Here is a 15,841-nt window from a genome sequence, read left to right on the forward strand (position 1 = left end):
ACATGCCTGCCCTGAATCAGAACTGCTGAATTAATGCATGTGAGCAGGGAACATTTTATCACAGCTTTGAATAGAAAGGCAGAGACATCTAGTGGTTCTTCAGAGACACAATAATCCTAAATACGTTGCACACCTCATTACTATAGAAAACACATATTAAACATGTAATACATTTAAATTAAGGGACCATATACAAAGTCTATTGTTGGAAATTAGTTTGATTGTTGACTTGGGAGGAAACATAACTGTTCAGCATTTATCAGAGAACATACTTATTTGTGTGTTTCTTATCTTCATCAGTTGCATCTAAATAACAAATACACAATTACACATGAATGAACACATTAATAATAATTATTATAATAGTGACTATAATTACCTAGCCTACTGTTTATTACAGCTGTATAAACTATCCACAAACGTATAAGCCTAGTTAACAGTTTATAAACTATTTATAGACCATTTTAGGGTAGCGTTACCTAGCCTACTGTCTCTAAAATAATAATACAATGTTTATAAACATGTTATACCGTTTATACAGCTTTATAAAACATATAATATAAAATGTTTATGTAACAACTACCCGTTTGCCTTCAATCTTCCCTTTTTAAACAATACAATGTTTTGCCCTCACTGTCATTATATATGATAATAAAAAGTAATGTTTTATAAATTATACATTCTGACAGTTTCCATATTTTTCATTTGAATGGAAAACGGCTCATTGAATCCGTTTCTACCTGGCAGAGAGAGCACTAAGAATTGTCCGTTTGGGAGTGGCCTCTGTAGTAAAAGTCCAGCCCCCTGAAAACAAACCATATTTCAATAGCAAATCCAGTGTCGATATGGCTGAGTTGTAACTTTTGAGGATACAATTTTTATAACGGCGTCTAAAGCCTTGAAAGATGTGATCACATAGATGTGATCGCGTAGGCTAACGGTCCAAAAAATCAGTGGAACTCGGTCTGATAAAAATTGCGATTTTTCACTAGAAACAGCTGCTTACTGCTGCTCCTCCTACAAACTACATTGATTCAACATCGTATAACGGTACATACTTCGTCCTGTTTCGTCTGAGGTAAGAACGAAATCGTCCATTCGGTCGTTACAATGCAACATTATCAAGGATTATAATGGGAACACGGTTCGAGCGGGATTCAATGTCATTGTGTCTGCAATTGCCTACTCTAATGCAACAGTGTTTTATTGCTTCTATTGGTGGTGTAGCCACAAGCCAGTTGTTGGGGGAGAACCTCGTGCTACCGCTACAGTGATACAAACGCTGCTTCTTATTCAGCACGGGTGAGCAAATGTGTAGCTATATCATCATACATTTCATACATCATGAAGAGGGTCTTATATTATAGAATTTACTAAACGAGCTCGAGCGATGAACAGGCCATGGAGGTGGGTCCTTCGATTTCAGGGCTTTTGTCTCGTGGCTATAGCTGTATGCCTGGCTATAAAACCATTCTACAAAGATCTGCCAACAAATAAGGATAGCCTAATATCGAAACTTTCAATTTAACCTAAATGTAAGAAAATGTATGTCTGTTTATTCTCAACCATGCCTATTATTGCCTACACTCCTGAACGCCCCTTTCAAACCTAGTCAATGCGTCGTGGCCATTGGTAATGTCATTGAAAATGTCATCATTATCGAATTACTGTAGCCAACCTTTGAAAGCAAGGAAAACTATTATCAATGCTTTGGTAGCAGTCTAATATTCAAATTGACAATAGTATGCCTTTTATCAAAATAAGTAGCATTGTTATTGTCATCAATTACAGCCTCCGAATAGGAATAACTATTTATTCTTGGAGTATGAGAATATGAGTGAGGTTATCCAGTGGCTATTTACCAGTGGTGGGAAAAGTACTCAATTGTCTTACTTAGTAAAGATACCTTCATAGAAAATGACTCAAGTAAAAGTGACAGTCACCCAGTAAAATACTACTTGAGTAAAAGTCTAAAAGTATTTGGTTTTAAATCTACTTAAGTATCAAAAGTATATGGAATTGCTAAAATGTACTTAAGTATTAAAAATAAAAGTATAAATCATTTCAAATTCCTTATGTTAAGCAAACCAGACTACACATGTTTCATGTTTTTTATTATTATTAAGGGATAGCCAGGGGCACACTGCAACACCCAGATATAATTGACAAACAAAGCATTTGTGTTTAGTGAGTCCGCCAGACCAGAGGCAGTAGGGATGACCAGGGATGCTCTCTTGATAAGTGTGTGAATTGGACCACCTGTCAACATGTAATGAGTACTTTTGGGTGTCAGTGAAAATGTATGGAGTAAAAAGTAGATTATTTTCTTTAGGAATGTAGTGAAGTAAAAGTAAAAGTAGCCAAAAATACAAATAGTAAAGAAAAGTACTGATACCCCAAAAAACTACTTAAGTAGTACTTTAAAGTATTTTTATTTAAATACTTTACACCACTGCTAATTACAGTAGCCTCTGGCAGTCAACACACTTTACACATCATGCACATATTTGATCTAGATATAATAGCTCAAAGACACTAACTTTCCAGGAAAAAAAGCAAACCCAACTTTCTCTAATAATATATGACACAAGGACAAGGTTATTGAATTATTAATGGTTATAGTGGTTTGATAACTGTAGTCTGGATGAACCCAAAATTACACTAGGCTACATGCAAGTTAGAGAGAAGAAGGTACAGTAAAACAGGTCTTCATCCCAAATGGTACCCTATTCCCTATGTAGTGCACTACTTTTGACGAGGGCCCATGACCAGGCCATTTGGCATGTAATCTATGATAACATGCCAGTGGGTGGCTCAGTACTGTGCAGTAAGTCAGAGTATGCTGCATTTCAATCTACTAATGGGTTTCAAATGTTTCCCGACACTGATTTGGCCAGCAACCATGTAAATCTATCATTCTGCAGTCTTTGGGATAAAAACAGATTTGACCGAAAGGATATGATGATGTACTGCAGTGGTTTGTGTATCATTCAGTTCAGTTAAAACAAGACATGTTATTGATAACAGCCCAGATGGGTAATCCTCCCACTTCTTGTTTATCAGAATCAAGTAAGTTTATTAGTGTATTTGAAGCTAACGGAATACAATAGAACAGAACAGTTACACTTCCTACTTCATAACTTGATACTGTAGCCTAACTAAGTGCCTGGAGATGGTTTTGTTCTCATAAAGTAATAAGGTATGTCTTCATTCCACGTTTGGGGAGGATTCGTTTGTCAATATGATTGTCAATATTGAGCTAGTTGCTACTTATCTATAGTGTTGACTTGTTCTTATCTCTGTGTCCTCATTACAGAACATGGGTCCAGAAGGAAAGGTTTGAAGGAGGTACCTTTGATTTCTAGGAAGGTAAAGCATCTTGGCTTTTCATTGTATCATTTGGCTTTTCATTGACAAAGTGATCACAGTTCCAAATGCTATGTTGTATGTGTGCGCGTGTGTGAGTGATCATGTCATTATTATTATGTGCGTCACCTGCTTTGCTATACCTACATCTTTACTTTTCAGACTGAAGGGTGGAACTTGCCAGGATGGATGCCACCAACATACTGCCCATTCTGAAGAAACGCCTAGCCTTCTTGTCAGGTAATAACATGCTCCAATCAGTCAAAAATGTTTATGTTTACTGATAACAGAAATGGCTTTTTGGAATGGCCTGCACTGCATTTACATTGTAACATTGTAACATTACCAGTGATCATCTTTAAATAGAAATGCCCAAAAGTAGTGCCACATCCACTAATTACTACTAGTAGTTATAGTATTACTACTATGCGTTGGTCCTAGCTCATGCAACTGGCCCAATAACTTTCTGTGCTGCTTATTGAACAATTCCAGTTAGTGAAATAACAGTACAGCAGTGAGAGTGAGCATTATCAAAGAAGTAGAAGGCAGGCAGAGTTGACAAAAAAATACACTTCAAGGTATGCAGGCTCATATAAATCCCAGGATTGTCGAGCTTTATGTGTACCACACATCTAACTCTCACTTTCATCAAGTTGTTTAATCATCATAGTTGTACAAGGGCACAACCATTTGAAGTTGCAGTGGTATTGATGTGTCCTCCTCCTTCTCAAGCCTCTGAAGGGAGTGTAGTGTAGTGCAGTAGTTCTTGGTCTAGGAGTGTAGTAGCTAGTCCTTGGTGGTCTGATAAATACCCCTTTCTACTCTTTGTGCTGGCAGGCAGTGTGTTGTGATCAAGGTGAATGATAATGGCCTGTTGTTCTGCCCTGCCTGTTGCTGCCCGAATGAGGTTTCTCATCATGTTGATGACTCTGATTTGAAGGTCACAGCATCAGGACTGCATCAGAGAGGGACTCTCCAGAGATGCTGAGTGTTCAGAATACTGTTGAAGGTCTCACTGACTTACCAGGCGCTAGATACACAACAAAACGAAGGCTTGTGGCTTTAGAATAGAATATATCTTTATTCTACTTGTGACACTGAAAGTCTAATGAAAGCTAATAGTTCAGTTCACAAATATTGACAATATAGATTTTTGATGGTAATAGCTATTATTATCTTGTTTGCTACTTAGATAACAATGTTTTGGATTGAGCTAATTATTTCAGTGAGTGAATGGGGTTTCTCTTGAGATTGAGTTTCTAATTTGGGCAAAATAATAGTTTAGACATAAATGTTTGAATACTTCAACATTTGCCTGTGAGCGTTAAATTAAGACTTCTGCTAGTTTAATATTGTTTTGTTGTTATTTCCAGACTGGAAAAGGTCTCAAACAGACGCATAATTGTTTCAGGAAAATCACAACACTCAATCATGTGGTTTCCCGTGTTTAGAGTCTTACACACATAAAAGAAAAACAATGAACAGAGCTGTTGCTTTTCATTCAGGGAAATGTTGTGACAAGGTTACTGCCTGACTCACTCTGGCTTGACAGAAGACTAACTTTGATGAGGAGTTGCTTTTACTTCTCTAGTCATCAAGTGTACGTACATGACTATACCGCTGACTGACTCACACTAATTTGACTGACTAACTGACTAACTTTGACAAAGAGCTATTGCTTTTACGTCACTGACTCATAGTGGACTCTAAACTAACTTTGATGAGAACAAGAGTTGTTGCTTTTACCATTTTAGCCTTGATATGTGGCACTAGTCAGTCTGTTGGTTCATCCCCCTCACAATTATACAGATATGTTATGAGAAATGAGAGCGTTTTATGGGCCTTTTTGTTAGTTTTGGTGTTCAGCAGGGTGTTTTTTGGCTGTTCGCGCTCACACAGTTTTTCTTGAGGCATGTCGTAGTTCGGTAGCAGTAGGGGTGGGAACTATTGACGGGATTCTTCAATGAAGTGTTTGCTGTCATTCAACGAGAGAGATTAGAGGGCTCAGCAGCAACGAGACCCTACTGTCTGCAGTGCACTACATTTAGCGACTTACAAATTGGTGCATTCACCTTATGATATCCAGTGGAACAACCACTTTACAATAGTGCATCTAACTCTTTTAAGGGGGGGGGGGGTTAGAAGGATTACTTTATCCTATCCTAGGTATTCCTTAAAGAGGTGGGGTTTCAGGTGTGACTACTAGTTTTCATGCACATTTTTTCACTTGAAAAGTACTACACCCAACATCTTAGCTAGATGTAAAATTGCGGGACTAAAACCTCTTTTGCAAAAACGTCAACATTTATAACAGATTTCTAGATTCATGTTAGATTCATTTGGACTATTCAAATCAAATTGTATTTGTCACATATGTTGAATACAACAGGTGTAGACCTCACAGTGAAATGCCTACTTACAGTGGGGAGAACAAGTATTTGATACACTGCTGATTTTGCAGATTTTCCTACTTACAAAGCATGTAGAGGTCTGTAATTTTTATCATAGGTACACTTCAACTGTGAGAGACGGAATCTAAAACAAAAATCCCGAAAATCACATTGTATGATTTTAAAGTAATTAATTAGCATTTTATTGCATGACATAAGTATTTGATACATCAGAAAAGCAGAACTTAATATTTGGTACAGAATCCTTTGTTTGCAATTACAGAGATCATACGTTTCCTGTAGTTCTTGACCAGGTTTGCACACACTGCAGCAGGGATTTTGGCCCACTCCTCCATACAGACCTTCTCCAGATCCTTCAGGTTTCGGGGCTGTCGCTGGGCAATACGGACTTTCAGCTCCCTCCAAAGATTTTCTATTGGGTTCAGGTCTGGAGACTGGCTAGGCCACTCCAGGACCTTGAGATACTTCTTACGGAGCCACTCCTTAGTTGCCCTGGCTGTGTGTTTCGGGTCGTTGTCATGCTGGAAGACCCAGCCACGACCCATCATCAATGCTCTTACTGAGGGAAGGAGGTTGTTGGCTAAGATCTCGCAATACATGGCCCCATCCATCCTCCCCTCAATACGGTGCAGTCGTCCTGTCCCCTTTGCAGAAAGGCATCCCCAAAGAATGATGTTTCCACCTCCATGCTTCACGGTTGGGATGGTGTTCTTGGGGTTGTACTCATCCTTCTTCTTCCTCCAAACACGGCGAGTGGAGTTTAGACCAAAAAGCTCTATTTTTGAATCATCAGACCACATGACCTTCTCCCATTCCTCCTCTGGATCATCCAGATGGTCATTGGCAAACTTCAGACGGGCCTGGACATGCGCCTGCTTGAGCAGGGGGATCTTGTGTGCGCTGCAGGATTTTAATCCATGACGGCGTAGTGTGTTACTAATGGTTTTCTTTGAGACTGTGGTCCCAGCTCTCTTCAGGTCATTGACCAGGTCCTGCCGTGTAGTTTTGGGCTGATCCCTCCCCTTCCTCATGATCATTGATGCCCCACGAGGTGAGATCTTGCATGGAGCCCCAGACCGAGGGTGATTGACCATCATCTTGAACTTCTTCTATTTTCTTCTATTTTCTAATAATTGCGCCAACAGTTGTTGCCTTCTCACCAAGCTGCTTGCCTATTGTCCTGTAGCCCATCCCAGCCTTGTGCAGGTCTACAATTTTATCCCTGATGTCCTTACACAGCTCTCTGGTCTTGGCCATTGTGGAGAGGTTGGAGTCTGTTTGATTGAGTGTGTGGACAGGTGTCTTTTATACAGGTAACGAGTTCAAACAGGTGCAGTTAATACAGGTAATGAGTGGAGAACAGGAGGGCTTCTTAAAGAAAAACTAACAGGTCTGTGAGAGCCGGAATTCTTACTGGTTGGTAGGTGATCAAATACTTATGTCATGCAATAAAAAGCAAATGAATTACTTAAAAATCATACAATGTGATTTTCTGGATTTTTGTTTTAGATTCCGTCTCTCACAGTTGAAGTGTACCTATGATAAAAATTACAGACCTCTACATGCTTTGTAAGTAGGAAAACCTGCAAAATCGGCAGTGTATCAAATACTTGTTCTCCCCACTGTACAAGCCCTTAAACAACAATGCAGTTTTAAGAAAAATACCTAAAATAAATTAAGACATAAAAGTAACAAATAATTAAAGAGCAGCGGTAAAATAACAATAGCACGGCTATATACAGGGGGTACCGGTACAGAGTCAATGTGCGGGGGCACCGGTTAGTCGAGATAATTGAGGTAGTATGTACATGTAGGTAGAGTTATTAAAGTGACTATGCATAGATAATAACAGAGAGTAGCAGCAGCGTTAAAGGGGGGGAGCAATGCAAATAGTCTGGGTAGCCATTTGATTAGATGTCCAGGAGTCTTACGGCTTGGGGGTAGAAGCTTCTTGGACCTAGACTTGGCGCTCAGGTACTGCTTGCCGTGCGGTAGCAGAGAGAACAGTCTATGACTAGGGTGGCTGGAGTCTTTGACAATTTTTAGGGACTTCTTCTGACACTGCCTGGTATAGAGATCCTGGATGGCAGGAAGCTTGGCCCCGGTGATGTATTGGGCCGTACGCACTACCCTCTGTAGTGCCTTGCGGTCGTAGGCCGAGCAGTTGCCATACCAGGCAGTGAGATGCAACCCGTCAGGATGCTCTCGATGGTGCACGCCAAGGAACTTGAAGCTCTCAACCTGCTCCTCTACAGCCCCGTCGATGAGAATGGGGGCGTGCTCAGTCCTCCTTTTCCAAGAGGGACAAACAACTGTAATCAGTGTTTCCCCTTTCGCCTCTCCAAAAAATATGATGAAAAAAACGATATACAGTGGCAAGAAAAAGAATGTGGAATTACCTGGATTTCTGCATAAATTGGTCATAACATGTGATCTGATCTTCATCTAAGTCACAACAATAGACAAACACAGTGTGCTTAAACTAATAACACACAAATGATTGTACTTTTCTTGTGTATATTGAATACAGGGTTAGTGAGGGTTTGGCCGGTAGGGATATCCTTGTCTCATCACGCACTAGCGACTCCTGTGGCAGGCTGAGCGCAGTGCACGCTGACCAGGTCGCTAGGTGTATGGTGTTTCCTCTGACACATTGGTGCGGCTGGCTTCCGGGTTGGATGCGCACTGTGTTAAGAAGCAGTGCGGCTTGGTTGGGTTGTGTTTCGAGGGACGCATGTCTCTCCCGAGCCTGTACGGGAGTTGTAGCAATGAGACAAGACAGTAACTACTAATAATTGGATACCATGAAAAAGGGGGTAATTTTATTTTAATATACAGTATATATATTTTATATTTGAGATTCTTCAAAGTAGCCACCCTGATGACAGCTTGATGACATCTTTGCACACTCTTGGCATTCTCTCAACCAGCTTCATGAGGTGGCCACCTGGAATGCATTTCAATTAGCAGGTGTGCCTTGTTAATTATGGAATTTCTTTCCTTCTCAATGCGTTTGAGCCAATCAGTTGTGTTGTGATTAGTTGTGATTAGTAGGCGGTATTAGGGCTGGGCGATATGGCAAATTATGGCAAATTATGGCGATATGGCAAATTATCACGATATCTATATATTGTTTCATTCGATAACGATAATTATCACGATATTAATAAAATAAAGTTTAAAAGGTGCATATCTGCTTCAGACTCAAGAATGCCTAAGGCCTGAACAAACCACTAGGCAGGTAGTGGTTAGAGCGCTGGGCCAGTAACCGAAAGGTTGCTAAATCGATTTTTAAAATGTATTTTATTTCACCTTTATTTAACCAGGTAGGCCAGTTGAGAACAAGTTCTCATTTACAACTGCGACCTGGCCAAGATAAAGCAAAGCAGTGCGACACAAACAACAACACAGAGTTACAACAACACAGAATCTCACAGAATCTCAATATGTGAGATTGAGGGCATCTAGCTTAGCTTGTAGGACGGCTGGGGTGTTAAGCATGTCCCAGTTTAGGTCACCTAACAGTACGAGCTCTGAAGATAGATGGGGGGCAATCAATTCACATATGGTATCCAGGACACAGCTGGGGGCAGAAGGTGGTCTATAATAAGCGGCAACTGTGAGAGACTTGTTTCTGGAAAGGTGGATTTTTAGAAGTAGAAGCTCGAATTGTTTGGGCACAGACCTGGATAGTATGACAGAACTCTGCAGGTTATCTCTGCAGTAGATTGCAACTCCGCCCCCTTTGGCAGTTCTATCTTGTCGGGAAATGTTATCCTAAGTCAGGATTCAGACACAGCTAGGACATCTGGTTTGGCAGAGTGTGCTAAAGCAGTGAATAAAACAAACTTAGGGAGGAGGTTTCTAATGTTAACTTCTCTGCGCTACGGATCCCTTTAGCGGGATCATTTTCCTAAACAACCGCTGAATTGCAAGGCGCAAAATATTACAAAAAATATTTATAATCATGCAATCACAAGTGAAATATACCAAAACACAGCTTAGCTTGTTGTTAATCCAGCTATCGTGTCAGATTTTGAAAATATGCTTTACAGCGAAAGAAATCCAAGCTTTTGTGAGTGTATCAATCAATGCTAGACAAGTTTAGCGCCCAAATTAGCTGGTCACGAAAGTCAGAAAAGCAATAAATGAATCGCTTACCTTTGATAATCTTCGGATGTTTGCACTCACGAGACTGCCCAGTTATACAATTAAATGTTTATTTTTTTGTTCGATAAATATTACTTTTATAAACAAAAAACGCCATTTGGGTTGCGCGTTATGTTCAGAAACTGCAGCCTCGTCCGGTCCTGAAAGGCAGAAGAAAATTCCCAACGTATCAGATTCAAAAATAATTAAAAAAATATTTATAATCATGCAATCACAAGTTAATATACCAAACCACAGCTTAGCTTGTTGTTATTCCACCTATCGTGTCAGATTTTGAAAATATGCTTTGCAGCGAAAGCAATCCAAGCTTTTGTGAGTGTATCAATCAAATGCTAAAACAGTTAGCCTTATATTAGCTTGGTTAGCTTGGTCCCGAAAGTCAGAAAAGCAATAAATGAATCGCTTACTTTGAATATCTTCGGATGTTTGCACTCACGAGACTCCAGTTACACAATAATGTTATTTTTGTTCGATAAATATTACTTTTATACCAAAAAAACGACATTTGGGTTGCGCGTTATGTTCAGAAAACCAAAGCCTCGTTCCGTTCACGAAAATTCCAAAAAGTATCCGTAATGCTCGTAGAAACATGTCAAATGTTTTTTATAAATCCTCATGTTGTTTAAACAAACATAATCAATAATATTTCAACCGGACCGTAACCTATTCATAAAAGAGAGCTACACCTCTCGCGCGCAGGAACTAATCAAAGGACACCTGACTACTTTTGAAAAATCTCGCTAATTTTTCAAAATAAAAGCCTGAAACTATGTCTAAAGCCTGGTCCAGCCTGAGGAAGCCAATGGAAAAGGAATCTGGTTGATACCCTTTAAATGGAAGAAAGACGGGCAAGTAAACAAGATAAAAAAATTATAATAATCACTTCCGGTTAGATTTCCTCAGGTTTTCGCCTGCAGAATCAGTTTTGTTATACTCACAGACAATTTTTGACAGTTTTGGAAACTTTGGAGGTGTTTCTATCCTAATCTGTAAATTATATGCATATTCTACGATCTGGACCTGAGAAATAGTCAGTTTACCTTGGGAACGTTATTTTAAAAAATATATACAAAATCTGACCCCTAGCGTCAAGAGGTTTAAACATGCATGAAACAAGGCTTTTTGCGGTTACAGAAGTGAACAAATGGAGAGCGCCTGGGGAATGGGAGTGGAGCTAGGTCATGCCGGGCTGGATTAACCTCTACATCACCAGAGGAACAGAGGAGGAGTAGGATAAGGGTACGGCTAAAGACTATAAGAGCTGGTCGTCTAGTGCGTTCGGACAGAGAGTAAAAGGGGTAGGTTTCTGTAAAGGAGTAGGTTTCTGAAGAATAGATTGAAGGCATAATGTACAGACAAAGGTATGGTAGGATGTGAATACAGTGGAGGTAAACCTAGGCATTGAGTGACGATGAGAGAGGTTTTGTCTCTAGAGACATCATTTAGACCAGGTGATGTCACCGCATGTGTGGGAGGTGAACAAAAAGGCTAGCAAAGGCATATTGAGCAGGCTGGAGGCTCTACAGTGAAATAAGCAATAATCACTAACCAAAACAGCAATTGGTCGCGATGGAAGAAGTCTGTTGTAGCCCTCGGACGGTTACGTCGGTTGACCAGTGGTGGTTTGGATCGACAGGGCTCTGTGTAGGCAGTAAAAGGGTCCAGGCCAATTGGCAAAATAGGTATTGTAGCCCAAGAAATTGGCTGATGGTCCTCTTGCTAACAGTACAATATGCTCTAGACAGCTAGCGGGCCGCGGCTAGCAGGCTAGTGGATGGGCCTTCAGGGAACGTCGCGACGGAGGAGCCTGTTGAAACCCTCGGGCGGATTACGTCGGTTGACCAGTGGTGTTGGATCGACAGGGCTCTGTGTAGGCAGTAAAAGGGTCCAGGCTAATTGGCAAAATAGGTATTGTAGCCCAAGAAATTGGCTGATGGTCCTCTTCAGCTAACAGTACAATATGCTCTAGACAGCTAGCGGCCGCGGCTAGCAGGCTAGTGGATGGGCTTCAGGGAACGTCGCGACGGAGGCAGCCTGTTGAAACCCCTCGGGCGGATTACGTCGGTAGACCAGTCGTGATGGATCAGCGGGGCTCCGTGTTGGCAGTAAAAGGGGTCCAGGTCAATTGGCAAAATATGTTTTGTAGCCCAAGGAGTGGCTGATGGACCTCTTCAGCCAGCTGGGAGATAGGCCTAGCATCAGGCTAGTTCCAGGCTCACTGGTGCTTGCTTCGGGACAGAGATGTTAGCCAGGGGGTAGACCGGCAGTAGGAAACCGGAGATGTGGAGAAAAAGCAGTCCGGTATGCTCTGGGTTGAATCGCGCTGCGCAGACTGGCAGGAGTTGACCGGGCTAAGGTTAGCTGATGACTGCTATCAGTGGCTAACTGACTACTAGCTCGTAGCTAGTTAGCTGGCTAGCCAGCTTCAAATTAGGGAGGCGGGTTTTCAGGAGAGTATGTTGAAACTGAGGTTAATAAAAAATGTAAAAAATATATATGAAGGGAAAAAGAGATATATACACGGGACACGACAAGACAAAGACAAAGACGTCTGAACCGCTACGCCATTTTGGAACAAGAATCCCCGAGCTGACAAGGTAAAAATCTGTTGTTCTACCCCTGAACAAGGCAGTTAACCCGCTGTTCCCCGATAGTCAGTCATTGTAAATAAGAAGTTGTTCTTAACTGACTTGCCTAGTTAAATAAAAGTTACGTTTATACTTTAAGGAAAATTGTTCCATATTTGTGGCCAGGGAGCACGTACCTAGGGTCAATTAATTTGATAAGCCTCTTGAAACCTTCCTTTTCGACTGTGCTAATTGGTAGCATGTCCTTAGCAATGCAATGCATAATAGCATTTGTGACGTCTTTGTCTTTTCGATGTTTGCTTGTAGGGCATCATTTCTGTCCGTGTTGGCTGCTTCGGGCAAACATCCCTAGATTGGCTGTTGATTGAGGGGCATTTATCATTACCGTGGCGCAAACTCAAACTTCCTGCATGTTCCAAATAGTGATTTTGCTTCAGATGTTGAAAAAGGTTTGTCGTAATACCAAACTTAGCCACCTGTCTACGGAACAATTTGCACCGAACATTGCTCTGCTCTTTGTCGGACTTCAAAAAGCCAAACCACTTCCAAATTACTGAAACAGTTTAACCCTTTTTATCAATAATTTATTCTCCGTCTCCATGGCTATCACTACCACTGTTTTCACCCACATCACTCATTTTACGTGGTTAATAGTGGCTACTCCATCACTCAATGTGCTAAGTGGTTTTAGTGGGCGTATACCTCTCCACGTGCATATTGTCACTTCTCCGCACGTTCCTGCTGCGTCAGAGCTGAAATGGACTGCTGTACCTAATTATTCTATATCGACATGATCGAAAATTAATCTAAACGTTTTTATATCGTTATTGAGGGAAGTAATTACCTCTATAATTATTGATAATGATTTATCGCCCAGCACTAGGCGGTATACAGAAGATAGCCCTATTTGGTAAAAGACCAAGTCCATATTCTGGCATGAACAGCTCAAATAAGCAAAGAGAAACGACAGTCCATCATTACTTTAAGACATGAAGGTCAGTCAATACGGAAAATGTCAAGAACTTTGAACATTTCTTCAAGTGCAGTTGCAAAAACCATGAAGCGCTATGATGAAACTGGCTCTCATGAGGACCGCAATAAGAAAGGAAGACCCAGAATTACCTCTGCTGCAGAGGATAAGTTCATTAGAGTTAACTGCAGCCCAAATAAATGCTTCACAGAGTTCAAGTAACAGACACATCTCAACATCACCTGTTCAGAGGAGACTGAGTTAATCAGGCCTTCATGGTCGAATTTCTGCAAAGAAACCACTACTAAAGGACACCAATAATAAGAAGAGACTTGCTTGGGCCAAGAAACATGAGCAATGGACAATAGACCGGTGGAAACCTGTTCTTTGGCCTGATGAATCTAAATTTGAGATTTTTGGTTCCAACCGCCGTGTCTTTGTGAGACTCTGAGTAGATGAATGGATGATCTCCGCATGAGTGGTTCCCACCGTGATGCACGGACAAGGAGGTGTGATGGTGTGAGGGTGCTTTGCTGGTGACACTGTCAGTGATTTAAGGCACACTTAACCAGCATGGCTACCACAGCATTCTGCAGCGACTAAGGACAGTGATGAAGTGTTGCGTCAGATGACCTGGCCTCCACAATCACCCAACCTCAACACATTTGAGATGGTTTAGGATGAGTTGGACCGCAGAGTGAAGGAAAAGCAGCCAACAAGTGTTCAGCATATGTGGGAACTCCAAGACAGTTGGAAAAACATTCCTCATGAAGCTGGCTGAGAGAATGCCAAGAGTGTGCAAAGCTGTTATCAAGGCAAAGGGTGGCTACTTTGAAGAATCTCAAATATAAAGTACATTTCAAACCCTTGAATGAGTATGTGTGTCCAAACTGTTGACTGGAACTGTATATATATATATATAAATGATAAAATGGCGCCGGAAGAAATGGTAGTAGTTTTACAGTGTTTTTTTTGTGTTTCTTATTTTGTACATAATGTTTCTTTACGGCAAAAAAGAGCTTCTGGATATCAGGACAGCGATCACTCACCTCGGATTAGACTAAGATTTTTTCTTCAACGAACAAGACGCACAAGACATTCTCCAAACACCCGGCAGGGCCGAAATACACGTTATTTGCAAGAGGAAGCGACGCAGGTACAGAGGACAAAGAGCCAGATGCCTGGTCAGGACCCGGAGAAGGCGACTGGGAAAGCTGCCGTTACCGTCAATACTACTCGCCAACGTGCAATCATTGGACAATAAATTAGACAAGGTACGATCACGAATATCCTACCAACGGGACATCAACAACTGTAATATCCTATGTTTCACGGAATCGTGGCTAAATGACGACATGGAAATTCAGTTAGCGGGATATACGCTGCACCGGCAAGATAGAACAGCACACTCCGGTAAGACAAGGGGGGGCGGAATCTAAGGAAGTCTCTAGATTTTGCTCGCCTGAAGTAGAGTATATTGTGATAAATTGCAGGCCACACTACTTGCCTAGAGATTTTTCAGCTATACTTTTCGTGGCTGTTTATTTACCACCACAGACAGGTGCTGACACTACGACCGCACTCAGTCAGCTGTATAAGGAAATAAGCAAACAGGAAACCACTCACCCAGAGGCGGCGCTCCTAGTGGCCGGAGACTTTAATGCAGGGAAACTTAAATCAGTTCTACCAAATTTCTATCAACATGTTAAATGTGCAACCAGAGAGAAAAAAATTCTAGATCACCTGTACTCCACACACAGAGACGCGTACAAAGCTCTCCCTCGCCCTCCATTTGGTAAATCCGACCACAACTCTATCCTCCTGATTCCTGCTTACAAGCAAAAATTAAAGCAGGAAGCACCAGTGACTTCATCTATAAAAAGTGGTCAGATGAAGCAGATGCTAAACTATAAGACTGCTTTGCTATCACAGACTGGAACATGTTCCGGGATTCTTCTTCACATCAGTCACTGGCTTTATCAATAAGTGCATTGAGGACGTTGTCCCCACAGTGACTCTACGTACATACCCAAACCAGAAGTCATGCATTACATGCAACATTCGCTCTGAGCTAAAGGGTAGAGCTGCCGCTTTCAAGGTGTGGTACTCTAACCCGGAAGCTTACAAGAAATCCTGCTATGCCCTGCGACGAACCATAAAACAGGCAAAGCGTCAATACAGGGCAAAGATTGAATCATACTAGACCGGCTCCGACGCTCGTCTTATGTGGCAGGGCTTGCAAACTATTACATACTACAAAGGGAAGCACAGCTGCGAGCTGCCCAGTGACATGAGCCTAACAGACGAGCTAAATCACTTCTGTGCTCGCTTCGAGG

General features: G+C 41.4%; 1 protein-coding gene across 2 annotated transcripts in view; it reads left to right on the forward strand.

The window, feature by feature from the left end:
• Positions 1-778: 778 nt before the first annotated feature.
• LOC111959395 (SEC14 domain and spectrin repeat-containing protein 1-B) overlaps positions 779-15,841 on the forward strand; it is a 30,228-nt gene continuing 15,165 nt past the window's right edge. The window contains exons 1-4 of one of the 2 annotated variants that reach the window (XM_023980909.2): positions 779-1,078; positions 1,228-1,302; positions 3,317-3,369; positions 3,529-3,606. In XM_023980909.2, the coding sequence (XP_023836677.1) occupies positions 3,552-3,606 (55 nt within the window). In that variant the 5' untranslated portion in view covers positions 779-1,078; positions 1,228-1,302; positions 3,317-3,369; positions 3,529-3,551. The remainder of the gene's footprint in view (positions 1,079-1,227; positions 1,303-3,316; positions 3,370-3,528; positions 3,607-15,841) is intronic. The other variant, XM_023980910.2, reaches the window with a different exon arrangement.

This window comes from Salvelinus sp. IW2-2015, linkage group LG36, assembly GCF_002910315.2.
Source record: "Salvelinus sp. IW2-2015 linkage group LG36, ASM291031v2, whole genome shotgun sequence".
Classification (NCBI taxonomy): Eukaryota; Metazoa; Chordata; class Actinopteri; order Salmoniformes; family Salmonidae; genus Salvelinus; species Salvelinus sp. IW2-2015.